General features: G+C 38.2%; 4 protein-coding genes across 8 annotated transcripts; 2 read left to right on the top strand and 2 right to left on the bottom strand.

Moving 5' to 3' along the window:
• Positions 1-150: 150 nt before the first annotated feature.
• LOC144061599 (uncharacterized) lies at positions 151-8,950 on the bottom strand. 4 transcript variants are annotated; one of them, XM_077582213.1, is made up of 12 exons: positions 8,510-8,948; positions 7,817-7,948; positions 5,910-6,602; positions 4,008-4,127; positions 3,790-3,909; positions 3,476-3,595; positions 2,507-2,632; positions 2,304-2,423; positions 2,093-2,212; positions 1,882-2,001; positions 998-1,097; positions 151-872 (listed from the first exon to the last, which is right to left on the bottom strand). In XM_077582213.1, exons 1-12 carry the CDS (start codon positions 8,835-8,837, stop codon positions 818-820), a joined length of 2,154 nt encoding a protein of 717 aa, XP_077438339.1. In that variant the 5' UTR covers positions 8,838-8,948; the 3' UTR covers positions 151-817. The 4 variants fall into 4 exon arrangements, with proteins under 4 accessions (XP_077438339.1, XP_077438425.1, XP_077438510.1 ...); XM_077582299.1 differs by having other exon boundaries at positions 6,024-6,602; positions 8,510-8,943; XM_077582384.1 differs by lacking the exon at positions 7,817-7,948 and having other exon boundaries at positions 8,510-8,950.
• A 1,572-nt stretch (positions 8,951-10,522) lies between these two features.
• LOC144061411 (G-protein coupled receptor family C group 6 member A-like) lies at positions 10,523-26,612 on the top strand. The gene is made up of 6 exons (XM_077581892.1): positions 10,523-10,740; positions 10,815-11,121; positions 12,390-13,205; positions 14,140-14,352; positions 14,428-14,551; positions 25,771-26,612. Exons 1-6 carry the CDS (start codon positions 10,577-10,579, stop codon positions 26,061-26,063), a joined length of 1,917 nt encoding a protein of 638 aa, XP_077438018.1. The 5' UTR covers positions 10,523-10,576; the 3' UTR covers positions 26,064-26,612.
• On the top strand, positions 16,470-19,947 carry LOC144056793 (G-protein coupled receptor family C group 6 member A-like). The gene is made up of 2 exons (XM_077573862.1): positions 16,470-16,500; positions 17,026-19,947. Exons 1-2 carry the CDS (start codon positions 16,470-16,472, stop codon positions 17,946-17,948), a joined length of 954 nt encoding a protein of 317 aa, XP_077429988.1. The 3' UTR covers positions 17,949-19,947.
• Positions 20,138-24,105, bottom strand: odc1 (ornithine decarboxylase 1). 2 transcript variants are annotated; one of them, XM_077582098.1, is made up of 11 exons: positions 23,940-24,105; positions 23,036-23,182; positions 22,813-22,945; positions 22,549-22,722; positions 22,298-22,470; positions 22,015-22,231; positions 21,752-21,835; positions 21,494-21,656; positions 21,294-21,409; positions 21,004-21,218; positions 20,138-20,921 (listed from the first exon to the last, which is right to left on the bottom strand). In XM_077582098.1, exons 3-11 carry the CDS (start codon positions 22,906-22,908, stop codon positions 20,786-20,788), a joined length of 1,374 nt encoding a protein of 457 aa, XP_077438224.1. In that variant the 5' UTR covers positions 22,909-22,945; positions 23,036-23,182; positions 23,940-24,105; the 3' UTR covers positions 20,138-20,785. The 2 variants fall into 2 exon arrangements, with proteins under 2 accessions (XP_077438224.1, XP_077438139.1); XM_077582013.1 differs by having other exon boundaries at positions 21,294-21,656.
• Positions 26,613-26,919: the final 307 nt, after the last annotated feature.

The raw sequence follows: 26,919 nt of genomic DNA, 5'->3' as shown, positions 1-26,919 counted from the left end.
AAAGGGGGGAGGGGACCTCCTGATAATTCAGAACTTCAGATTGTTCAGATGATGCAACATGCTTGAACAGTGCTAATAATTATAGTAACTCTGCTGACTAAATTGCTCTGAGATCTTTTTTTACTCACGAGTACTCACAGGAATGAGATCAATGGTTTCAGAATATTTATTCAGCAAGCACCAATAACATGTCCACATAAAAGAGACAGTACAGAATCCTATAATATTCACAACTAAACCAACAAAGGCAGAAAATACAGTACTTACAGTGAGCACACTTTGAAAAGGTTACATGAACAATTGAACAGGACTGATGGTACATACATTTTCAGCCATTCTCTTTAAAATTGTATATTCACTACAACATCAGTCATAAATAAAACCAAAGAAAACTTTCCTGAAATCCATTCTAAAGTTGAGAACTGTTACAAGAAGTGCACCATACAGTATTCTGTAAGCGAGCCACAGGCAGGCCCACTGCATCCGACTTTATTATGACATTTTCACTGCCTGCTATTGCTGTAATCCAATGGGTTAGAAAAATCATCTTGTTGCAAAAACTGTGACAGTTTTATGTTCATTGATGCGGACCTCGGAGAATATACATGCTCAAAGAACAATGAATACAATGAATGAATAACAACATGCATGCATGTGTTTTGAATGCAACATAGGGGTTTTAATATAAAACCAAAGTGCTATTAGTGTCTGATATAATTTTTTTCTATTACTTAAAATAGTTCCATGGAAAAGTTACAAAATGATAAACTATATTTTAAAAAAAAAAAGCGCTGGTCTTGTGACATCGTCACTGCTCCTAATACTGCTGCTGGTCCTCAATCTGGTTCACTCGGTCTGAAAGGTCATCGAGTGGATTAGCCGTTAAGAAAGTACAACCAAAAGCAACTGGGCTTCTGTTTGATTAGTGCAGAATATTCTTAAAACATAAATATGATGTCTCGATCACATTTATTTATTAGAAGTAAAAAGGATATGTCTTCTGCTCAAGTCTTGAAGGGTTGACTGCACTTTTTTCTGGAACAGAATCTGAGCTTCACACTTGCAGGCATCTTGAGTTATTTCACTTCTCATTTCCTCTGAAAGAATTAGAAAAATATGAGCAGTCAAAGTTGTGTTTTCTTGTAATACCTCATGCAGCTGCATGATAGGGACACAAATGACACGGCCCACTTAAGCCTGAGCAAACAAAATGGGGCTGACAAATCAAGAGTTATCCGAAATTGTTCTAAGATGTTAAAAATCATATTGATTAAATCGGCAAGACACAATCATGTCTTTGTCCATTAGATTAAGATACTGAGTGTTTGAAAATGTGTGTTTGTTAATAATAATGATTTAAGAGAATTTAAAGATGCAGTTCATCACATACGTCAGACATTGTCAGCAAAACAAGAAAGTTAATCCAATGCTAAACAGAACCAAGCTCCCTAGTGTCCATCCATTTATGGAGAAGGGATCAAACATCCATAAATGACCATTAGTGGTGTATGCTTGGCGTTGGACATTGTAGTCATGGCTTCAGGCAACTTCTCACTTCTTCATGACTGCAGAATGCAAAAAGACAAACACTGTCAAATTGTCCAATATTTTGCCACTGATGTGGATCTTAAGAATAGAAACATAATGTTAGAAACTTTCAATATGATGCAGTGCAGTTCTGTACCACTGCAAAATACAATCAGTAATAAACAATTACCAGTAGCTTTACTGTTTTGTAAAGGCACTTTTTTTTTCAGATTCTGTACAATCTGTTTTAACAAATGATGTGGTTGTTGATTATGTTTGAAAGTCTCGACCCGGCAACAAAATACTACTGAATGTTTTGTATGTACTGCATGTTGAAAAAGAAAACATTCTCACGTGAGCATGTTTTCCGATCTGTATTCAAAATATATCCCGTATGGCACTTGCAAATGTACGAATCTCCGCTGTTGACACAAGTATGCTGGCAGTTGTGTCCAAGAGCACAAGCGTCCGGACCTGGAAAGTGGAAAGAGATGCGTCAACTTCTAAGGAACTCACATTCTGAGTTGAGGAAGCCATATGAGTGACAGTGTTCACAGTTTCTTACGTGAGCACGTTCTCTTATCTGCATTCAAAATATATCCCGTATGACACTTGCAAACGTACGAATCTCCGCTGTTGACACAAATATGCTGGCAGTTGTGTCCAAGAGCGCACGCATCCGGACCTGGAAAGTGGAAAGAGATGCGCTGACGTTTAAGGAACTCGAGTGCTGAGTTGAGGAAGCCATTATGTGTGACAGTGTTCAGTTTTCTTACGTGAGCACGTTCTCTTATCGGCATTCAAAATATATCCCGCATGACACTTGCAAATGTACGAATCTCCGCTGTTGACACACGTGTGCTGGCAGTTGTGTCCAAGAGCGCATGCATCAGGACCTGGAAAGAGATGAGCTGACTTCTAAGAAACTCAAATGCTCAGGTGAGGAAGCCATATGTGTGACAGTGTTGAGTTTTCATACGTGAGCATGTTTTCTGATCCACATTAAGTATGTATCCTGCGTGACATCTGCAGTAGTAGGAATTTCCATTGTTGACACAGATGTGCTGGCAGTCGTTACCTCTGGCACATGCGTCTGCTACGATACCTGCAACATAAATGCGCACCTCGGTGACAGTTTTAGGAAGATGGAGGGATACAAATAAGCACTGTGTACAGCATTTCATTTGTGCTTTAGCCCATATCACATTTTCAAATTTGATACAAATGAAAAATAGTTTATGTATCAGAACAGATACATTGCAAGCTAAAAGTGTCACTAACTGACACTGAACTCCAACAGAATAACAGTTTGTCATTTTATTTATATATAAAAAAATAATAATAAATGTAAAAAAAAACCTGAGGGGACAGTCTAAAATGCTTTTTCCTTCCCATAGATGTTCACTATTGAGAAAAAGCTTAACAGAGCTTTATGTTGGAAAACTACAACCAATCGCCACCAAAATGTATGTCATATCCAAATGATCGCACCAATATCTTGAGATTTTATGGACATTAATCGTCTTCCTCTCCATAGGGGTGCACTCTAGGTTGATGTCGCTTAATGAAGAAAATGCTTAATGTTCATAAAATCCAAGATATCAAGAAGATCATTTTGATATTTTCAGAGATTGATGTGGGTGTAATTAGAGATGTGAACATGAATTTTGGTGGCAATAGGTCATTTTTTTCTTACATAAAGCAACATTAAAAATGCTTTTGATTTTCCTTTTCTATAGTGAAAGTCTATGGAAGCAGCTTGATGCACATAAAATCCTAAATCCTGTGGCAATTGATTTAATATTTTCAGAGGGTGAAGTGGACATAAGTAGATTCATAGCAGTTTTCTGACATTTAGTGACTTGAAGCTTTTTTACACGCACATTAAAGCGTTTTAGACTGCACCAACCTCGGACATAGCTCCGTAACTAAAACAAAACGTTCTTACGTGAGCAAGTTTTTTTGTCTGAATTCAATGTATATCCTGGGTGACATTTGCAGATGTAAGAGTCTCCATTGCCAATACAAATGTGCTGGCATTCATGTCCAGCAGCACAAGGATCCAAACCTGGAAAGAGACATTAGGCAGATTGCCCCAACGTCAATGATTTATTTGCATTTCATGATGTCAATAGAAAATCAATTAATGTGGCAATTAGGCCTGCACAGCCACACATATTGCACATACCAGAAACTGGCACTGATAGGCAGAAAATATTTGGGCACATATCAAATCTATCGAAAGAAAACGGATGTACTTACGTGAGCATGTTTTCCGGTCCGCATTCAGGACATATCCTATTCCACATTTGCAGACATAAGAGTCACCACTGTTAACACACATATGTTGACAGTCATGTCCCCGGGAACACGCGTCTACACCTGAAAAGAGATGGTCTCACGTTGTAATTACTCAGTCATCATTTGAATCAAGAGAAAGGCACGGTTTAGCAAAGACATCCAAATATGAAGAGTCTTACGTGAACATGTCCTCTTGTCTGCGTTCAAGACATAGCCAGCCCAACATTGACAGTTGTAAGAGTTACCGTCGTTGACACAGACTTGCTGGCAATTATGTCCGCCAGCGCATGCATCCACTCCTGAAAGAAAATGTCTGATTGGCTTAAATCTAGTTGATTACATATTCACGTAATTAGTATTTGTTCTAAATTAGTCACTCATGATTAATGATTGATTAGTCGTGCAAAAATGGCGATGTTGTATTAGAGTTTTGTCATTTCATCACTGTGTTAATTGTGAATTAAAAAAAAAAAACATGCGACGGATAGTTAGTGTCAAATTTTACACAAGCATTTGATGTATCCCCCATCCCAAATGTCATGCAAAACCATGTAAACCCTGCAAGCGAATACGGCTACCACAAAGGAAGCTGAACGACTTGCCTGAGCAACCAAGCTTGAGTGCTGCTACACTTGAGCATCAGAATTGGTGAGATTTCTGACATTTGATCTCTTTTTTTATGAGTACATTGGCCAATTTTAAGACAATTAAATTGCCATCTTGAAACCTTTTTCCCCATTTCACAATTTGTAGTAGCACTCACATAAGTTTATAAGCAGCTGGGGTAGTCAAAGCATTCATTACATTCCGCTCCATTAAGATAAGTTTAGGAGAATGTAGATGCATACCTTAAACGTTTTATATCATTAATGAACAACTCTGTCCACTTGTTGTAGAACTTGATGTTCATTAGATTATAGGATGTTTGGAGCATCTGAATCTATGGCAACATGGATCACCATTTTGGATATCCATGAGCCTTAACTCTCAGAAAACACAGCAAATAACCATCATATTCAAAACACTTGAATCTAAGCCTAATGGTAATGTCATATATTTCTAAATATCTACTAAATGTCAAACCCCCAAAAATTGCTTGACAATAATATGTTCTACGCAGCCCTACTAGTCTAAATACAGTATTCTGGTTAATATTCCGTTAGTGGAATATGAGTTAAGCAGCAATATCCAGCAGTTTTTATCAATATCAGAAGGCGGTCATTTTGCCACTGGCTGTAGAGTAAAAATGACATCACAGTTGCTCAGGTCTCAGGTAACAACCAATCACAGCTCAGCTTCATATAAAGGTGATCTGTGATTGGTCTTTTCCTGAGCTCAGATTCATGAAACAGGTGAGCTGTGATTGGTCGTTGCCTGAGCCCTGAGTAACTTTGACGTCATCTTCAGTCAACAGCAACCGGCAAAATGGCTTCCCCCTGAGATGGATAAAAATGGCTGGATTTTGCTGCATAACTCCTATTCCACAAAATGAATATTAATCAGAATGTCATGTTTAGATGAGTGAGGTCACATATGACATATTATTGTCGAGAAATGTTTAAATTGACTTTCCATTTCATAGTAAATGGAAGGAATATGGAGGGAAAATGACTTGTGGTATTTTATAAAAGATTAATTTTCAAGTAAAACCTTGTGTAAACACAGATTTGGCCTCGCAGGATTAGCCATTTAAGGCTGATTAAAAATGCAGCAGCCCAAGTTTAATTCCTGCACAGCTTAGCACATTAAGGTACACGAGCAGGGCATATGGCACGCGGCAAAAACTGCAGCTCAGTGCGCAAAGAGCGGCACACACTGTGAAAACTAATAGGCAGCATCATATTAGGTTTGGACCGCTTTAAAGTGCTTCAAATTGCCAGATCAACCAGTGATTGAAGCTGAGTCTTCTTCTTGAGGATGGTTAGTAGTTCTTGGGCCATTGTACATAATTAATGCTCTCTGCATTTAAGTACAATACCATGTGTGTCAGAAGACTGTTGACCTTTAAATGGAGGACTGTACAATATGGCGCTGCCCATTAATAATCACAGTTTTTATTGAGAGGGATAAATTTGACATACCGTGTTTTCTCCTATCGTCATTTTCATTTTTTATCCCATAACCGTCTTCCCTGCCAGTTTGCGCTATTCCCAAACCACCTAATGGAATATCCACACTCTCCAGATCATCCTTACCACATAAGGTTTCCCTAAATTTGCCAGTGAGCTTCTCTATGACACCATACGTCTCCACGTAAAAAACGTGGTCTTCTAGAGGCTGGCTGGCCATGAGGCGGAGGGACATCAGATCTGCTCTGTCTACTCCCACCGCATAGATTTCAATGCCGGAAGCCCGAGCTGCTGCCGATACCTCTTCCACCTGGTCCTGGGGTCTCCCATCAGTCACTATGATGGCTACTTTGGCAATGTTCATTGAGCTGGATCGGGCCCCTGCCTCTGCAATAAAAGCCTTGTCCATGGCGGCCTTAATGGCTACACCTGTCATGGTGCCGGAAGCGAGGGGCTCAACACGGGCCAATGCCTGTTTTAAGGCTTGCTTGTCAAAATAGGTATTCAAATAAAACTCTATCTTCACTGTGCTGGCATAATTGACAAGGCCCACCCGGGTGGCATCTGAGCCGATCTGCAAGGTGTCCACCATGTCGATCAGGAATTCTTTGGCCTTTTCAAACTCAGCAGGACGTACGCTGCGAGAGCTGTCCACGATGAAAACCAAATCTATTGGTCGATTCTTGCAGTTTGATGATGATGTTACTGGAAAAAAAATAGGGAGGAAATGGACATATTAAAAAAGTATCAGGGATAAGTGAAATTACACATACTGGCATACATATAACTGGTCAAATTTGGCCCATGGGGCAGTTATGAATAAGCCCTCATAATTCTGCCTAGCAACAAATAATAACAAGGAAAAATACAGCAGCTATACAAATACTAAAATGTAATTTCACTCGCATCTAATAATTTAAAACTCCCAATTTTAAAAGACATTTTCCAGAGACCCTGAGAGAGATGAATGCAGTGGTTCTTAACCAGGGTTCGAATAGTCAGTCCCAAGGGTTTGGCAGAGGTCAAGACATGTACCAGACTCAAATGATTCGTGCTGATATGCCCCACTTGGCCATCATTGGCTGCAGGTGATCATGCTACATTGCTTGGCTTAGCTGTGCTACTGGGAATTTGATGCACTCAGTAATCGACCTTTGTCTATTGTGATGGTGCGTCGTGTGATTTTGTTATTTTTGTAATCCCTGCATATTAACTATGTCGAGCAAAAAAAGAAAGTTGAATATGTCTAATATGAATTTACATGTGTAACGGAACATATGGTGTTCCACAAAGTTCAATTCTGAGGCCTCTGCTGTTTTCATAATATCTGCTGCCCCTGGGCTCTAATCAATAATGGTGGTTGTTTTAAAGTGCTCTATAAATAGAGTTGAGTAATGGAAGTCAGTATCATAAGTATTGCAATTCTAGTCCATCACAACTAGCTATCTAGCAAAACTAAAGTAACAGTTCCTTAAAAGCTGCATGGAGATGGGGAATACAGAAATACAACGCTTTCCGAATTCAAGGTGAAGAGAGCCAGATCGGATGAAAAGGCTACTCTCCCTGTTCATTTTGTTCACCAGTAAACCCTATGTCTTGAATTTTGAAAAAAAGAAGAAGTTATTTTTCAATAAAGAAGGGTTCGGTGAATGTGCATAGGAAAATGGTGGGGTTCATTATCTTTAACAAGGTTAAGAACCACTGGATTATCGTACGTGGTTGGTACTGCCATCTTTTGTTTTTCTCAAATGCTACCTCGTCAAGATATCAAAAATGCCTTAGAGAGATGCTTTCACACCAAAAACATTTATTTTACAGTTACACCCATTGTTAATCAAAGAAAGCTTCTGAAGTCATTGCACATTAGGACAGTTTAACAGCAACTGCAAATATGCCTTTTTACTGCTATGTTTCAGTACCTGTGGCAGTTCGAGCGGATACAGGAGAATTGGGATGTTGAGCGTACAGCTGAGAAGCATGCTTTGCTGATTTGTGTTGCAGCTGTGAAAGCGGGCGTTGATAGTGATAAAACCTGGAATTAGTGCCACCAGCTTTTCAAAGAAGGAAAGGGGAGAGGAAGGAGTGTTAGAGTAAGCAGCAGTTTTGGTTTGGCTCAAGCAATGAAGACAAGAAAAGAACAGCTCTATTAACTCTTTTGTGAGCATAAAACACTGTATATATTTTATACAGTACATCACAAAAATGAGGCACAGAATAGCCATTTAAATCATGGTTATTTGTTACTCATGCATTCACAATATACAACGTATCCTTAGGCTACCAAATAACTACGGTAGTACATTTTTGGTGCTGCCACTGCTGTACAGTATTCTCATTTTGACAGTATATGTGTGGTGAATGGTCTATACAAGATTAATCTCATGTTTGATTAGATAGTTGAATGATTAAATTAAAAATTCTAACTCGATTTTTTTTTTTTTTTAATGGAGGCAAATATTGCTTGCATAGGCTAAACTGACCACACATTTTTAGTCAGAAGCAGCAACAACGTGTAAGCTAATGTACAGTAGTGTAGCCTAAAAAAAATTACTGATGCAACATGCAATAAGCAGCAAATATGAAAGACATGTTAAATAAATAAATAAACGTACTTGCTGAGATGAGGTTCCGTCGTCCCTGTGCTAAGTAGTTGTTGGTACCAGCGCGTGCATCCTGCTGTGGCAAACTCAGAATGCTGCGGTTTGCCTTCCGAACCTCTTGGGAAATTTCGGCGCTTCTTACTTCATCAGAAGCTAGTTCGGTAGATCTTATGTCTTCAAAGCTGGCCTGGACCCTTGGGGACACTTGTGGTGATACCTTTGGGAGGGAAAGACCGCCTAAACGAGTCTGCCGGTGGTGTGGCCCAAACTGCGATTCCAGACTTCCCGGGATCAGGATGCTCATAAAACAGGCCAGTCCCCAAATGATGAACGAGCTCATGTTGCCTGTTGCTTTACTGCTTACCCTTCGCTCTGCAACTCAAACTGATTGTAGCCTTTTTATATGATTTTGTCCACGGGGCGTGGGCAATCTGAGGCCCAATCCAGGATGAGGAGGAGGAAGTGCAGGTACCACTGCTGGATGTGCAAAATTGAGCAAACTCAGAGAGAAAACCTAGCTTCCCTTAATTCTTCTTTATAGAAAAAGACTGTTAAAAAAAATGTCAGGAGGATTTAAGTTGATTGCAGCATTAGCATTTAATGTTACAAATAATTAAGAGTCATTGAAGCCATAAAAATAATTAATTAATCCAATGTGAATTTGGGCAAAAACATACTCACAATCCACTATTTTTTCATCATCATCAGGAAAATTCCTATTGGTTATTTTAGGAATCATTATTTTAATTTTAGGGATTATTTTTAAGGAATCAAGTTACATACAATGAGTGAACATTCAAACGTGTAAATGAAAATGTAATTCATTGCATTGAGAGAACAGGCGTCATCAAGTAATAATTAAATAAAAAAAATGTGTTCTTTAACACATCTAAACTAATAGGGAAAAAATCGAATGTTGGTGTATTTATTTAATATTAGCTGTAAAAGTTATTTTTGTTCAATAAATGTGATTTTCTTTGTTGTAGTTAAAGATGTTTCAATTGTGACCTCTACTGGACACTTAAGAAAATACATTTTTTAGATAAATTGAGGGGGAAAAGTTTGAGAAAATGTTGTTTTCCAAACCAAAAGCTTGCTAGCTTTTTAAGATGGCCAGGAATTATTCTCGGTGTCGACAGCATCAAACTATTCTCTTAAAAAAGGCAATGGTTGGGGAATATTTTGCTGCTCCAAATCAGTTGTGTCATTGTAAATGTATCTCCTTCACGTGCCTCCAGGCAGCCACTAATCATAAACCCACAATCAATCAAGAGCTCATCCACAGTGGACTTTATATTGACATTGTTCTGTGTTGTCATCCGTGTAGGTTGAGAAAAATAAACACAAAAGCCTATTTTGACAAAGGAGTAAGAATAATAAATGTGTGTTAACAAAATACTTACTGCAAATACATAAATCAAGTAGGAAAACATACACAGTACCTATTTGTACTTAGTTACTTCCCATTATTGCATTGACACAATCACATTGTGTGTCAGACAATGCTAGCAAGCAAAGAAGCAGAACAAAACTACGAGCACTACACAGCATACTGCATATTTGAAAATTATTTTTTTGGTCGCAAAATGTAATGCGCATGAGCAAAGAACAGCACTTTGCCATAAGACCTTTACAATTACAGTGGTTAGGAAGTACCATGACATGCATATGAAAATTTACATGGGAAATTATTAAAATTTGGGAAAAAAAATGTCTTCCAATCTCTTATACAAAATATGCAACCTCATAAATACATAGAAATTATACTATTAACAAAAAATAAATGTTTTGGAATTGTGCCATGCACACAGTTATATTAAGATTAGGTAAATGTGAACATTTTAATTAGCTCACATAGCTAATGTCAATGGCAATCACATAAATAAATGAAGATATATCTTTTTTTATCTAAGCCCTTTAGATACCTGTTATTTCACTTCTCCATTGCTCAGACAATAGAAAAGATCATGTCTGACTTTCCATGAGGGGAAGTTGCTATATAAGTTAGCCTTTTGTCCTCAAATCCGTTCATACTGCAAAGAGGAAAGCGTATGTAAAGATCCATTGCAGTTATCCACAATGTTGTTCTTTGGTCTACTTGTAAGCATTGTGGCTGTGCTTGGATCAAAAGAGAACACCTTGCTAAATGCATACCTTCCAGGTGACATCATTATTGGAGGACTTTTCCCACTTCACTTACAAACTAACAGAACCACAATACCTCGACCTGTTTCCTGCAGCCAGTAAGTGCCATCTCATTGAAAAGTGGCACCTGCGTGAGTGCATCGTTTCATGTCTGTGTTCTGATATTTTTCAGCTATAGCTCTCAAATGTTTCTACAAACGCAAATGATGATATATGCTATTGGAGAAGTGAACCAACGCAAGCTTCTCCCTAACATCACGTTGGGCTACCACATCTACGACACATGTGCAGATGCCACCTTAGCCATCAGGGCCACTCTCGAGCTTATGAAGGACCGGTACTTGTCAGACCCTCAAAGATGTTTACATCCACCAAATGCTTCGCTTGTCCAGCCTAAAGTGATGGCAGTGATTGGTGAGAGGTTCTCTGAGGTCTCAATCGCAGTGGCACGGACTGTCGCTCTGTCATCAGTTACCCAGGTTAGTCTTCAATGTATTTTTAACCATCATGATCATACAAGTGAGAAATCACAGTTTGACTTTGTATGTGTTTGTATATACAACACCTAGCAAAAATGATGGAATCACGGCTCTTGGAGGTTGATTATGTTGTTTAATTTTTGAGAGAAAAGCTGAATCGTGGATGTCCCACGAAACAAGGCTCCAACCTACAATGAGAATAAATTGAAGGCAGGTTGATGAAGAACACGGCTTGTCACTGGTTAAGTCCATGCCTCAGACTGCTAGCTGTTATAAAAGCTAGCGGTGGTACAACAAAGTACTACAGTGCTGTAGTGTAGTGTTAGCATTTTTTCCTCTACTTTCTATATGTCAAGACGGGGGAGCTTGAGGACCCAAATGCGGGAAGACAGGGCGAGGAGGCAGAGGTTAAATCAAAAGAGGGATTTTAATTTCTACAAACAAAAAGCGATCTTACAAATTTGAAGATAAACCAAAACTAGAACCAAAACATGGGGGGAACAACAAGGCAAAAACGGGCAGCATGACACGAGGAAAGACAATGAACCGACAGACAGAGGGGAGACAGCAGACTAAACACACAGACACTAACGACACAACAAGACACACTTGGGGCAAGACACAAGTCAAGAGGGCACTGATTGGATCACACGAGGAAGGGCAGGATCACACTTAACAAGACCAAGGAAGACACACAAGGAAAACAGAATCAAAAATGACACTATAAATAAAAATTAGGACTACAATTGTTTTTTTGCTTTATTATTATTTTTTTAGCGTTTCTTAAAGTCATAAGGGTGGCATTTTGAATTTTTTTGGGGGGGTGAAACGTATGATTTACCTTTTTTTTCCTCCAAAAATTTAACATTTAAATGATCATGCCCCAGGAGCAGTGATTCCATAATTTTTGCCAGGGATGGTAGTTATTTTTTTTTTATTTATTTATTTTTTTTTAAATAAGTCAAGGAACCATGTTTGGTAACATACTGCTATTACCAACTTTCAGTGCATGATTTGTTTTTCATTCAGAGTATGAGCACACATACTTACATTACTCGCCAATACCAAGTAGTAACAATACCTGATAATTATATTATCAATTCTGATTAACATGTGTTTATTATATATATATATATATTCTCTCTCTCTCTCTCTCTCTCTCTCCCTATATATATATATATATATATATATATATATATATATATATTAAAGGCTTTATAACACAGTTGCAAAGCAATTCTAACAAGGCATATTCTTGCATGATACAGATTAGCTACGCATCAACCAGCGAGCTGCTCAGCAGGAAGTTGAAGTTCCCCACTTTTCTACGAACAATATCAAGCGATGAATATCAGACAAAGGCCATCGCTGAGCTGGTGAAGCTGTTCAACTGGAAAACGGTGGCCGTCATAGGAAGTGACGATGAATATGGGAAGTACGGCAGTGATCGCCTCTCACATTACTTCAGCAAGATAAAGGACGTCTGCATTGAATTCATCGACATTCTACCTGGTGACTTTTCCAAGAACAATTCCGAAACCCACAAGAGGCTGGCGGATCTTGTGGACAACGTCAATAAATCCACTGCTGAGGCGATTGTGATTTTCACTAAGGGTTCCAATGTTGCTATTCTAATTGAAGCTGCCATTAAATACAAGCTGAACAGAACTTGGATTGCAAGTGATGCCTGGTCCACCTCGACAACGCTAGCTACTTTGCCAGGTATTGAGATGGCTGGGCAGGTATTTGGATTCGACTCCATGAGGAATGTAGTGCCCGGATTTAAAGATTACATCATGAGCATGTTCAACGGAACAACAAACACAATCCTCGATCATTACCTGACTCATTACCCACTTTGCTCAAATGAGTCACGGAATGACAAAAGAGACAATTGCATATTAACACATACGATGCAAGAGACAGGTCAATGTGTGGACTTAAAATGCTTGGCCAGTCACATGGAGGAAAATGACATTTACTGTGTCTACTTAGCTGTGCAAGTCATTGTTGAGGGAATCAGACGCTTACTGGAATGTGACCATCAAAACTGTAAACGGCATACTAAATTCACCGCACTGGAGGTAATATCAAAGTTTCAATTCAGCATATTTTTCAATCTGACGTGCCAAAGAATGTATTGCTCGCAAGGCTTGTTTTGCAAATCCATTTTGGAAAACGCTGATAGAAACAGGTTGGGCAAGCTCACCTTTTTAAATAGAAAGATAATTCATGTTTTACCTGATATAAAAGGTCTACAACACACACCTCTCAAAATGCCAGGTTTGTGGTTGTCATGTGACAAGGGGGCTGCGTCGTAATAGACCACACTTCCGCATGTTCCACCTTTAAATCATGCACCTTATGTGGGGGGTGAGAAAATAATCTATTTTCATCACTTCACTGTCTTTATTCAGAAGTTCTCTTTTTTTTATGAAAGAATGATAAACGGCTCATGCATGCTCATTATAAAAATACTTTTAACGGAATGTGACCTAAGAGCATTAAACAAAATAGTTAAGCCTAATTCAAGTGACCGCAGGTTAACAGCAAAATTGTCGAAGTGCTTCTCAAATATTTTTGTTACACTTCCCCTCCAGGAAGAAAAACACCCGCCACCCCAACTTTCCGCCATGACTATAAATAGTATAATTTGTCTATTAAATTGTTGTATACTGCTGCAGAAGAGCTAATATTGCTTGAACATTCTCAGACAATAAGAGTACCACTGCCACCTACTGTAGTGGATGTACAATTACACTTTATTCTATTTAGCCTGAGCCCTGAGCAACTGTGATGCCATTTTCAGTCAACAGCAAGTGCCAAAATGGCCGCCTCCTAAGACGTAGAAAAAACAGTGGATTTTGTTGCTTAACTCACATTCCACAAATAATTAAAAATAAACAATTTTAATCGGGATGCTGTGTTTAGACTTGTGGGGGTACATACAAATATTATTGTAAAGAATTTTTTAGGGTTGACTTCCCTTTCAAATTGTGTCCATGCTTGTCTCCATAGCTTTTCATGGAAATAAAGAAGGTCAACTTCACTGTTGACAGGACCCATTTATTTTTTGATATAAATGGCGACCCCAGTTTAGGATATGACATTTTGCATTGGGACACAGCAGCCAAGACACAACATGAAATCATCAAAATCATTGGAGAATACTGGCCAAATAGAAATATTGTGGTCCCGCAGGACATTGTGCAAAGAATGCATAGTGTGAAGGTAAGTTTAGTCATTTTTTATTATGAGCCAAAATCATGTCTAGATATTCTGCTATTCATTTGTGTTATTAAACAGTTGACGGCTTACAATTGCTCTAAAACTTGCAAACCTGGACAAGAGTTAAAGAAGCAGAATGCACAGCTGCATTGCTGCAGTGATTGCGTTCCATGTGCTGAGGGGGAATATTCCACAAGAGAAGGTAAGAATTGTTTTCTTTTCTTTTAAAAAAAAATTTCAAACATGAATATAAAGAAAAAACAAACTGATTATAAAAGTACATGTGCAAAGACAAAATATAAAAAACATATAAAACAAAACAACAAACACAACATTCAAGCAACTAAAGCAACATAAGAAAGTTTCACAGTGTTTGACCCAGTCATGAGCTACACATGCATGTTTGAAAAGGAATAGGAAGAAGCATAAACTTATCAGGTCCTAACCCTTTTAACATACGTTACACAATAAATAGTAGATATCTATAATAAACAAGAAATAGACGTCAAAAATTCACTTGAACTATTTCTATTAGTTTAACATTTTTTTCCACTTTTGTTAACAAGAATATGAAAACCTAGGAAAAAAAATATTGTACATTTAGAACAGATATAAAAGGTGTGATTAATCGTGAGTTAACTATTGAAGTCATGCGATTAATTACAATTAAACATTTTAATCGCCTGATGCGACTTAAAGGATAATTAAAAATTCGGGGCGTCAAACGATTAAAATTTTTCATCGTAATTAATCGCATGACTTCACTAGTTAACTCACAATTAATCACAAATTTTATATCTGTTCTAAATGCACAATTTTAAAAAATCAAGGTTTTCATACTCTTGTTAACAAAATAGAAACAAAATTTAAACTAATAGAAATAGTTCAAATGAATTTTTTACGTCTATAGCCGTCAATGGCAGTGAATGAGTTAATTGTGAACGCATTGAACAGTGTGCCTTATCATATACTGTCATACTTTTACATATACATATATATTTTTTCCTTATCAATAGCAACAATACTACAGTATACTAATAATAATACAATAATAATAATAACATCAACCAATGTCACTTTTCATTAAAAAGCACATCTTCTTCCCTATACTTTTCAAAAATGTTGATTTTATATTTCCTTTTGAACTGGTCTATGTTTGGACATTGTTGTAAATCAGTACTCAGCCTGTTCCAAATTTTCACTCCACATACATATGTACAGAAATTCTTCAATGTTGTTCTTGAATACTTTGTCTTTAAGTTATGAATTTCCCTCAAACTATAACCTTCCTGTCTCTCTGAAAACATATTTTCAATATTGCCCGGCAGTAAATTATGTCTAGCTTTATACACCAATTGTACAGTATTGAGTTCCACAAAATCAAAGAATTTTACAGTTTTAGATTGTAGAAACAGTGTATTGGTGTGGTGGAGAAATCCTACATTATGGACTTCTCTTATAGCTCTTTTTTTTTTGCAACAGAAACAGAGTGTTTCCCCAAACTTCTGAACAATAATTTAAATATAGTAATACTAAAGAGCTGTACAGAATGTGTAATGATTTCTGGTTGAGAAAATGTTTGACTTTTGTCAGAATGGAGTTGCTTTTAGAGAGTTTGGATCCAATATATTTAATGTGTGGTTTCCAGCAGATTTCATTATCAACAATTACCCACAGGAATTTAATGTCATTTACTCTTTCTATATCTACACCTTCAATTTGCAATCTTGTGCAGTTCCCTATTTTAACATTACTAAACACAACTAATTTTGTCCTGTTTAAATTGATTGATAACTTGTTTTTATCAAGCTATGTTTTTACTTTCTTAAATTCAGAGGTAATTGCATCCAAAATAAGCTGCATTTTCTCACCAGAAATTAAAATAGTTGTGTCATCTGCAAATAACACAAACTTCAATAAATGAGACACATTAATATACAATATAAACAGTTTTGGCCACAAAACTGACCCCTGGAGAACACCACATATCATATTTTTAAATGTTATATATATTTTTTAATATATTTATATGTTTTTAATGCATATCTTCAAGTTATTTTTTAGGGGGAACTTTTACATTATATATCTACTGTATTGTACACTCTAAAAATAACCCAACGATGGGTCAAAATGTACCGATCCTCTACTTGGGTCAATTGGACCCAACTTTGAGTCAAGAAATTGGACTTTTATTGTAAAACAACTCATAAATATTGGTCATATCCTTTACTTGGGTCAAAACATTGGGTCATTTTGTATAAAACCATCCAGAAAGTTGGGTGAGATAAAGTGGATCGGTCCATTTTTTATCCATAACTGGGTTACTTTTGACCCAACTGTTTTTAGAGTGTATATCTAATGATGAAGTACAGTATGGTCTGGCTAGTTAATGAAAAAGGCGCAGTACAAAAATGACTTTCAACAAACATGAATGTTACATATACTGAAGTGTGGAACTGTCAAATGTACTGTATTTGCAAACATGTGTAACTTTAATACAAAACTATTTAAGATAGTAAGTAATATTTTTAATTCAATAAGAATAATTGTTACGTGATCACTTTTAAAAATTTAGATTTGGTATTTGGTTGCAAAAAGATGATTAGCATTTGAGTTGAGTTAATTGCTGAAACAGCATTAGCGCACTTGTTGCTAATAAAAAAATATATATTTCAGGTGCAGAGTGTAAACGCTGCAAAGACAATGAGTATTCATCTCCGCAGAGAAATGAATGTTTGAAGAAAAAAATTGACTTCCTGGGCTGGTCGGATCCCTTCATTATCATGTTGAGTTTTTTGGAAGCCTTGGGTATTGTTCTGACGCTTGTGTTTGCAGCCTTGTTCGCTATCCATCGTGGCACTCCCATTGTGAAGGCTGTGGGGGGCTACTTGTGCTTTTTGGAGCTCTTTTCTTTGCTGACATGCTTCTGCCTCACGTTTAGCTTTCCGGGGAAACCCACTGCGGCTTCCTGCATGATTGGCATGCCACTCTTTGGAATCGCTTTTTCTCTGTGTATCTCCTGTATTCTAGCAAACCTGCTGCAAATCTTAGTGGGTTTTCAGTTTGGCTTGAAGACAAAGTCCTTTCTAAACAAGGTCAACCAGCCAGTGGCTGTCGTGGCTGTGGTATCTGGAATCCAGCTGGCTCTGTGTGTGCCATGGCTCTGCCTTTACCCTCCATCTGCAAAACCCAAGAGTTTAACGAGGACTATCCTGTTGCAGTGCCATAAAGGCTCCACTGAATTCTTTGTTGCTATGTTAGGCTACAATGCACTCTTGGCCCTCATTTGTTTCCTGTTTGCATTCAAAGGGAAGCAGTTGCCGGATCTGTACAAAAATGCAAGTTTAATCACCGTTAGCATGCTGCTGTATTTGATCATTTGGATCCTCTTCATTCCCATTTACATCAATTTGTTTGGGGCATACAAACAAGCCATTGAGAGTGCGGCCATTCTCATTTCTAGCTACAGCATCCTTTACTGTCACTTGGCACCCAAGTGTTACATTATGGTGTTTAAGAAGGAAATTAATGATGAGAAAGCCATCGTTGAGTATATTAGGAAGCATTACGAGAGTAAAGGGATCTCTGTTGTGAAATGATATGCTATGACTCAAACACATGCAAACACACCTCTGTTAATAGAAAAAATGCCCACAGTGGTCATACTAGAAATAATTTCATCTGGCAAAAGTAATACAGATGTAATGGAAATTGACTAATGGAAATCAGACATTGTGTTTCAGTTGTGGTCCAACAATAATATTTTTAAAAACAAACTCAACTCGCCTGGACAAATGATGGCACGCCGAGAAAAGGTCACGTTCAACCAAAGCGTGTCCTCTAATTAGCATCTCAAGTGTCTTCAAACTTGTACTTTAATGGACCAGAGGAAGCGAATGAGCGAGTTTTCAAAGGAGATTAGAAAGAAAGAGAATCACGTTAAAGGTAAAGGCTCCACTCTGCTTGATGTGACTACAGTTGCACATCAAAAGATCCACAGGACTATAGTCAACACCCCTGGACTTGGCCACTGGAGGAAAATTTATCACAAATTCAAGAGACGGATAATAGAAATGGTAACAAAAGAGCGCAGAACAACATCCAAATAAATTAAAGGTGAACTCCAACACTTACAAATCTTAATCTTTTGAAATTGATTATCAAATATCGATAATTCCATCGATTACTCGAGTTCTGGGGCTTATCTGCTATATTTGGCACAGTTAGAAAACACAGAAGAAGAAGAAAGAGTCACTCCTGAGAATGGCTACCAGTAAAACATCGACTAATCTGAAGTGGCCTTCTACAAGTACAAGCCTTGATCTAAACACTATTGAACATCATGGAAGGAGCTGGGACAGGCAGTGTCGAGAAATGATCCTTCAAACCTGGGTTAAGTTTGTTCAGGGAGAGTGGGCAAAAAATGCCTGCTGAGAGGTGACGTTTACGAATGTTAGAGAAATTGTTTGTTTGCAGGGATAGCATAAAAAAGGTGTGCAACAAAATCTTATGATAAGAATAAGAGTACCATTATTTTTGTCTAGGCCTGTTTCATGTGTTCGCTTAATTTCTAAATGATTTCTGTTGACCGACAAATTAAAAGCAATGTCTGATTCTCACTATTTATTTTTCATTAAATTTTCAATTATTGCTTGTCAAATTCGAACTTGGTATCTCTTTTATTAACAGTGTGTGTGCGAGTGTACCTGTGCGTAATGAAAACCCATTTTAATCAGAAAATGTGTTTTGATTTACCAGCTGTGAGTGCACAAACTAAATAATCTGTCTCAATAGATCTTGAACCACTCAAAAAACGATCAAAAAGTGGTAAATCGGTATAAATCAGTTTGATGTTGCTGATGCTTTGTTGTTTCTTTGATTTGAATTAGCTTGAATGGTTTGGGCTTTGGAGTTTTTACATATTACGTGTTAATAAAAAATAAAAGCTAAAAATACACTTTTCTAGTCTTTAAAAACTCTTTGAAGGAAATAAATTTACAGCACTGGCAGGTTAGTTTATATTATAAAATGACATATAAGTGATTCCCATTATAATTGTATTTAATAATATATATAAATTGTGACAGACTGACCAAAAAACAAGCATTTTTTCATTACAATAAAATAAAATAACAGAAATAAGGGAGACCAAGGTGCATTTTTCATTGTCTGAGTTTTGGAATAGGTCACGTGACAAGACAACGCCAAAATGTCATGCTCCAAACTACCATGTTTGTTCAAAGACAATTCCGAGCTCACGTTTAAAATGTTACACATAAAAAACAAAAAACATTCTAATAAAAAAAATGGGGATGGGGGCACTCCAAGCTTATGTCACAAGTCAAAGTGGGTTTATTAGCTCATTGAAAAGCATTGGATTTTGGATCGTGGTAATTTGATTTGTGAGGATTACTTTGATTTTAAAATGTAAATGCATTCATCCTTGACTACCAATGTTAATGGCCAAGGATTCTGTTTTGTATAATCAATGATTCATCAAGACAATAAAGCATTATCATTCAAACTGTATCCTTACCTTAGTAACACAATTTAAAAATATAACAGTGGTTGTAGTTGTATAAGATAAACCCAATTGGAGTATTGCAGTGTATGTGAGTGCGTTGATAAACATTTAATAATGCTGTCAAATGACTTGCTGGTAAAAGCAATTGTTAGCATCATCTCTACCCAGGAGATGGCGCTATTGAACCATTGTGCAAATGCCTTACTGGTTAGAACTTATTGGTCTTCAAGTAGTCCAAGTTGGATCAAACTTTCAATAAATCGATCAGTTCTGCAAATTTATTTAAAAAAAAAATACAAAACTTGCAAACGTTTCCATAGGAAAGCATCATGAAATTGCAATCCCATCTCTTTTACAACCCACATGTTCTGCTTTTGCCAGGATACAACCACAAAATTAAATTAATTGAGAAGAGCGGCAGTATTGTCTTTTAAGTCCCTGTGGATACATGCAATAGTTAAGATTCGTTTGTTTTTTTAATAAGGTGCCACCGAAAGCATAACATGACCCATTCTACATAGGAATAAAAATGAGAAGTTTCAGCAAGGTGTTTGATAGAAACATGTCACTTCCTAGTAACTGATGAATATTTAGCTTTGATAAAGACACCACTTCATGAAGCATCAGACAATACGATGTACATTTTACACATGGGAAAATATTAATACAGGGTTCTGTGAAATGGACATATTCAAAATACATTATAGCAGCCATTATTGAATGAAAGCATCCAGCTAATTGAAAATTATTAGCTTCCACACAGAATATAGAAAATGTGTGCGACAATATACTCTTCTTCTTCTCCAAATAACTGGCCGAGATTTGTCATCAGACAAAAAAAAAGAAAGAAAAAAAAGCTGCTCCTGTAATGAAAGGCATTTAATGCGAGATCTATTGTGAATCATGTTGTCTTTAAACCACACGGGCCTGAGTGGGCTTAGCAGGAATCTCCAAGTTGCTCTCTCTTCCGCAGCAGGCTGGAACTTCAAGCACGGAGGGCTCCACAGCAACCGGCAGACCCTGGGAGCAGATCTGCTGCACATGTTGCCTACAACCGAAACCACAGATCAAATAAGCATCTGCACAACCTAATGTACGTTTAAACAAATTCTTGTACGACATGTACGAACCAGGCGGGCCGCGAAATGACGTAGTGAATGTCAGGCTTCTGGAAGCCATTGAACGTGGAAGAGGCAGCCACAGTGTATGCACCCATGTTCTCAAAGAGCAACCAGTCGCCGACATGCATGTCGGGCAGGTTACACTGCTCCACTATACGATCGAGGCCATCGCATGTTGGGCCCCAGATGCTGCAGGGATACATGGCCTCATCTGGCTTGGGCTTCTATGGAAGAATAGCAGACTAGCTGTTAACGCTATTGTCTCATCTTGCAAGGAGTCAAGTTCATTTTCAGCTTACCTTGTGCAAGGTTGGGAGACAATGAGCATGGTCATACAGAATACAGTTGAAGGACCCATACACTCCATCATTGACATAGTACATGAGGCTCCTGTCACTGATCCCTTCATCTTCGTCTGTCATGTAAGCATAAATCATCAATTTGGTCACCGACAAGTCAAACAAAAAGCGGTGCATTTCTAAAAGCAAACTGCCCTTACCATCAGAGGCAGACTCATCATCCATGAGGACCTTTTTGGCAATAATGTTAACAACTAGGGTATAAGCAGAGGCCACATAAAAGCGACCGGGTTCAGCAATAATCCTCACACCGCTGTCAGCAGGGAAATATTTATCCAGGGCTGGGTTGATTACTGCAGTGATCTATACAGAAGAAAATTGTTGCATGGCAAGTCAAGATGCAACCAAATCAAACAAGGCATGGAAGAAGAACTAATACAAAATAAACAGAAAGATACCTCTTCAAATTTGAGCTCTGTATCTTCTGAACCAGGGAAACCCCCTCCGATGTCCAAAAGTGTCATGCAGAATCCCAGATCATGCTGATAAGAGGTAGCTGATTTTAATAAACAATTAAGACTGAACACATGTGACTTTTCTTAACATTGGAGAAGTATTATTTTAAGTCTTTGTAGCAGCATAGACCTGCCCATCTTTAAAAAAAAAAAAAGCCACATTTGACATCCTTGCAGCTAGTCAATGTATAGCAGTCTTCACTCACCCCGATATCAAAGACACAGCGAGCATCCGTAATAGCCTGCTTGTAGGCCTCCGCGTCAGTGCAACCACTTCCAACATGGAAGCTGACGCCGATCACATCCAGCCCCAATTCCTTGGCCTTCTCCAGAAGCCCCCGACAAGCTTTAAGTTGGGCCCCAAACTTGATGCTCAGGCGGCAAACTGCCTTGGAGTCATCGGTGGCAATGCGCAGCACCAGCCTGGAAAACAGTAAAAGGAGTTCAGACAGAAGAGATACAGCACAAGGCTTTTATATATAACCTTACTTGGCATTGTTATGATAGCGAGCCACTTTTGTCAACTCCATTTCGCTGTCAAAGGTCATCATCTGGACCCCGTGGGCAGAAGCATACTTGATCTGAGAGACCTGCTTGCAAGGGTTTGCGTAGATGATTCTGCTCGGATCCACTCCCAGAGACTGAACAAGCTGGATCTCAGTCTGGGGGTAAGAAACAAATGCAGCCATTAGATTTCAATCGTGCTATTAAGAGCAGGACAAATTTTTTCCAATAATCACCTTGCTTGCACAGTCAAAACCAGTTCCCAGTGAGGCCAGTGTCATCACAACAACCCGGCTGTCATTGCACTTAACGGCATAGAAAGGAGAGACGCGAGGAAGTGCCCTTGCCCAGCGCAAGTGCTTCTTCAAAACATCCCCCAGGTCACACACATAGAAGGCATCCCTGTCATCCTGAAAGATGGCGTACAAAGATTTGACCCTCATCCATCATACAAGAGAAAAGCACAGCAAAATTAGAGACAAGCTAGCAGAAGATCTTACCGTCATGGATGATTCATTGATCTTCTGCTCTACAATATCCTTGGCAGAAAAGCCCTCTTCAAGGAAAGAGAAATCAAACTCGGCAGTAGTATTCATGGTTGCAAGAGGCCCTTTAAAAATGGTCACTCAGAAGCTGGAAGAGTGTTGCAACATACATAGCCAACGGTGAGTACTGAGCTCATGACAAAAAGTAAATAGTGTGAAGAGCCAGTGCGGCACTTACTGGATAGATAAAAGACGGAATTTTTAAGTCCGTTCCTCAGGTGCAGGAGATCCAAGGTGGCTCACCAGTGAAGTTGAACCCCTTTAAATAAGCCTCAAGGCCAGGGCCTGTTGAGCAGACAGTGTGTGTTCGCCTGGAGTGATGATTCTGATAAGAGAAGTGACAGAATTAAAATAACAGAAGCACTTTCTTCAAGGGAATAAACAAATAGTGTGTCTTCAGTAAACATACAGTTTCTAATCAAATGTATGAATGTTATACCAAATACTGTACACATTATTCCAATCAGACTAACAAAAATATAATCATTTCAGTTGTGCAACGTCGCATTAAAAGAAAAAAACTACTGATTCAGGAAAACTTGACACCACATGGGCACACGTACAAAAAAACGTGGAGAAGAGATCCCGCCCAGGACAGATTCCATCCAATCGCCTACAAGATACGCCTTCATCTTATACGAACGACATCAAAACTAACAAATGGAGGCGGACGAATTACGTAAACGTCAGTTTGCCGGTTCCGTTTTCCACACCATGAGGCTACTTCTCGACTCAACACGAGCGATGATCTTAGGCGTGACTCATTCATTTAGATAGCACGATCTATAAATATATATAATATATCTCATCTTAACGCCAGGCGGTTAATTCGCAATGTGCGTAAACAAGCTGACTAAGTAGCTAGCAACTTACTGCCTGTAATCAGTAACCGTTTCTTAAAGCGTATATTGCGTAGTAAAACTCACGTTCCATGTTGTTTTATCTTTGAATTAGCAGTCGAAATCAAACCACAATAAAAACTTCACCACGGGGGGTGTTAAAGTCATTCATTCTAACGAGCAACCGTTAGCTAAAATTTATGTACAACACAAGGCCCGAAAAAACAAAAATGGACGTCTTACCTTAAAAAGCATTTACAAAGAGTTTGTCCATTAGACTCGGGCTCTGGGGTGTAAAAAACGTTTTTCTTTAGACAATGGAGCCGCAGCTAGCGTTACTCCTCCTCCACTTGGCTGAGACTGAAGTGAAAGCAGTGGACGTCCCGTCTTGCATTTATAGGGAGCTCGTTGCTACGGCAACGTAGCCAGCTGAAACCGGCCTCCCATCCACGTAAGAACCGGTTTGGACTTGTCCCCCCATCAACGTGGTGGAAGAAGACAAGAGAAACACCGTTAGAAGTCATCTTAACTCTTTTTATGTGAAACTATGCTGCGTTGTAGTGGACGGTGCTTCTGACTTCGTAGTGTTTTGTACTAATTTTCTAAAGTTTGCGGGTTCTTGCCTGAACAAAAAATAAATAAAAAATCAGCGGTTTTAACATTAGGCACGCACACAACACAATAATCCAATACAAGACCTGTATCAAGCATATAGTATGTGTTTTCCCCTAACCTGTAGTGTCATGTCACCTATACTTGTAGAGTAACTCTGGATATAGTAATTTAATATGTACAGTTGTGTTTAAGTTTAAACTTATGACTGAGTGCACTGTATGGTGAGGAAAAGGCTCAATACCCATAAAATCACAAATACTGTGGCAATTGTTTTGGTATTTTCAGAAGTTGAAGTTGAAATTATGTGCATGTGAATTCTGGTGAAGGTTCATAGCATTTTTGTGACATTAGGCGTTGTTTCACGTTTACATTGACAGTTGTGCAGATTTACAGTTTGCTTTCATTTACAGTTGTGCATTCAAGCACAAACGTATATTGTTTCGGTTGTAATTTGCAGTAGTGATGACATACACATCTATGACCTTACCTTATTTAGTGCAGTTCTTCTAGATCATAATGAAATGAAATGAAATTAGTTTTAGATGAATATTGCACTCAATACCACTAATCATATATAATAATTGATGATCTAGCATCCTGTTATCATAGTTAAATGCAACTGATCTTTTCACAGCAGTGACAGCAGTGTGTCAAACACTAACGGTTCTTGACCAGCCTAATGAGATTAAGGGCGGTCAGTCACACAATGACTCACATAGCAAGCTGTCAACAGTGTGCACCTGGCACATGACAACCACAGTCTTTGCTCCATACCATTGAACAGTATCTGCATTATTGCACCAGGCAATATTAATAGGGGCCATGACCAACATGGGTTGTAGGAAATAGTATTTTCAATTTGTAGTATCTTATGTCAAAGTGCCTTTTTTTTACACAGCCTTTATACCCAGAGCAGACTCCTTTTTTTTTTTTTTAACATATACAATTAGGATAAAGGTCAGATATTGAGCATTTGGCAGCAGTCTGATTAAAGCTACCAAAGTTGAAGGACAGCTCTACGTCTATAAGCAAGATAAGAAAATGTTTGGGAAGGTGTTAAAGAAAAACACAGTGGCGATCTCCAGATTAGACTTTTTGTACTGTAGACAGATGAATCCAAGGCCAATTTGTGTCAGAATGGCATACAAATATTGATAAGGAAAAGAACAATTCATGATCCAAGGCACCATGTGGTGCTTGCATGTTGATACACGTCACTTATTAAAGACAAACACGAAGGCGGCTATAACCATAAACAAGCAGACACTGATGTCCTTGCGCTTCACACTTCAGACAGTCATTGACTGCAAAGTAAGAGTCCATCCATCCATTTTCTATACCACTTATCTTCATTTGGTTCACAGGCAGCTAGAGTCCAAGTAGAGCGCAAGTACACAAACATTCACATTTATGGACAGTTTAGTCTTCAATCAAGCTAACGTGTGCATGTTTTTTTTAGTGGGAGGAACTGAAGTGCGGAAAACCCACACAAGTATGGGGAGAACATGCAACTACACTCAGGAAGGCCAGAATCTGGATAACGAACCCACGACCTCTGACCTGCAAAGAGGATGTACTGTACAAACCAGTTGCCCACCATGCCGCTACAATAAGTCATTATATCATGGTAATATTTGCAAAGCTTGTTATTTTGAATTCTGGACAGAGGAAGTAAAGATGGACACACACAAAAAGCACAGGCTTGATTTCAAGGACACTGATCTAAAGAACAGATTTTCTACTGCTTTCTAGCAGCAACCATAATCAAGATGAACAGCAACCATTTCCATTTAAGTCACATTGTCTAAGGAACCACATTGTCTAACCAGATCAAAAAAACTAATTGTCATAGTCAGTTCTTATTGATACAGTACATTGTTGATTTATTTTGTCTTTGTACGCTGCTGCTCAGTGTGAACTACGCCGCTCCAAGCCTGCCAGGCAGGAAGTGGGGCCCACAATAGAGCACTAATTAATTTGCAAGCGCATTGTTGGTATGTTTTGGTCCAAATCACAAGATCGCAGCAATTATATAAATTAGTAAGGCCAGGATGAAATATTTCCTCTCACCCCTCTATCCATGAGCTCTTCTAATTTCTGTATCTTGCTCTGGTTGGACTTTATTTTGTTAATTTGCTACTAAAGAACGCTGTGACTTGACCTTGCTTTGGCAAGGCCTCACAAAAGACAAGGGCAACAATTGTTATGAGACACCCACAAGTAACAGATCAGTGTGTATTGCTGTGAATGCCAGGAATATTGCAGAGTCAGTGCATTTGTGTTTGCCAATTTATTCGCACTCAGAACCAACGATCCTTTTTAAAATGTTCTATATTCTTACGTGTGCTTCTTGAGAAATAATGACTGATTCTCTAATAGATCCTTGAAATGCTTGAAATGTGCGCACCGACTGGATAAAGTACACACTACACACAAAGACAAGCACAAGTGAATTGAGACCCAATTTTAAAGCTATTGGTCAACAGATTTACATATGTTTGACATATCAATTCTTTGACTCAAAAGATAATTTAGAAAAGCATCACCAAAAATAATAAACACTGAGGCACTTGCTTTCTGTGTGGCCTACAATCTATGTGGCCTTTTT

The sequence above is a fragment of the Vanacampus margaritifer genome, chromosome 1, assembly GCF_051991255.1.
Source record: "Vanacampus margaritifer isolate UIUO_Vmar chromosome 1, RoL_Vmar_1.0, whole genome shotgun sequence".
Classification (NCBI taxonomy): domain Eukaryota; kingdom Metazoa; phylum Chordata; class Actinopteri; order Syngnathiformes; family Syngnathidae; genus Vanacampus; species Vanacampus margaritifer.
Note: the sequence above shows the minus strand (reverse complement) of the source record. Positions and strands in the feature narration are given on the sequence as shown.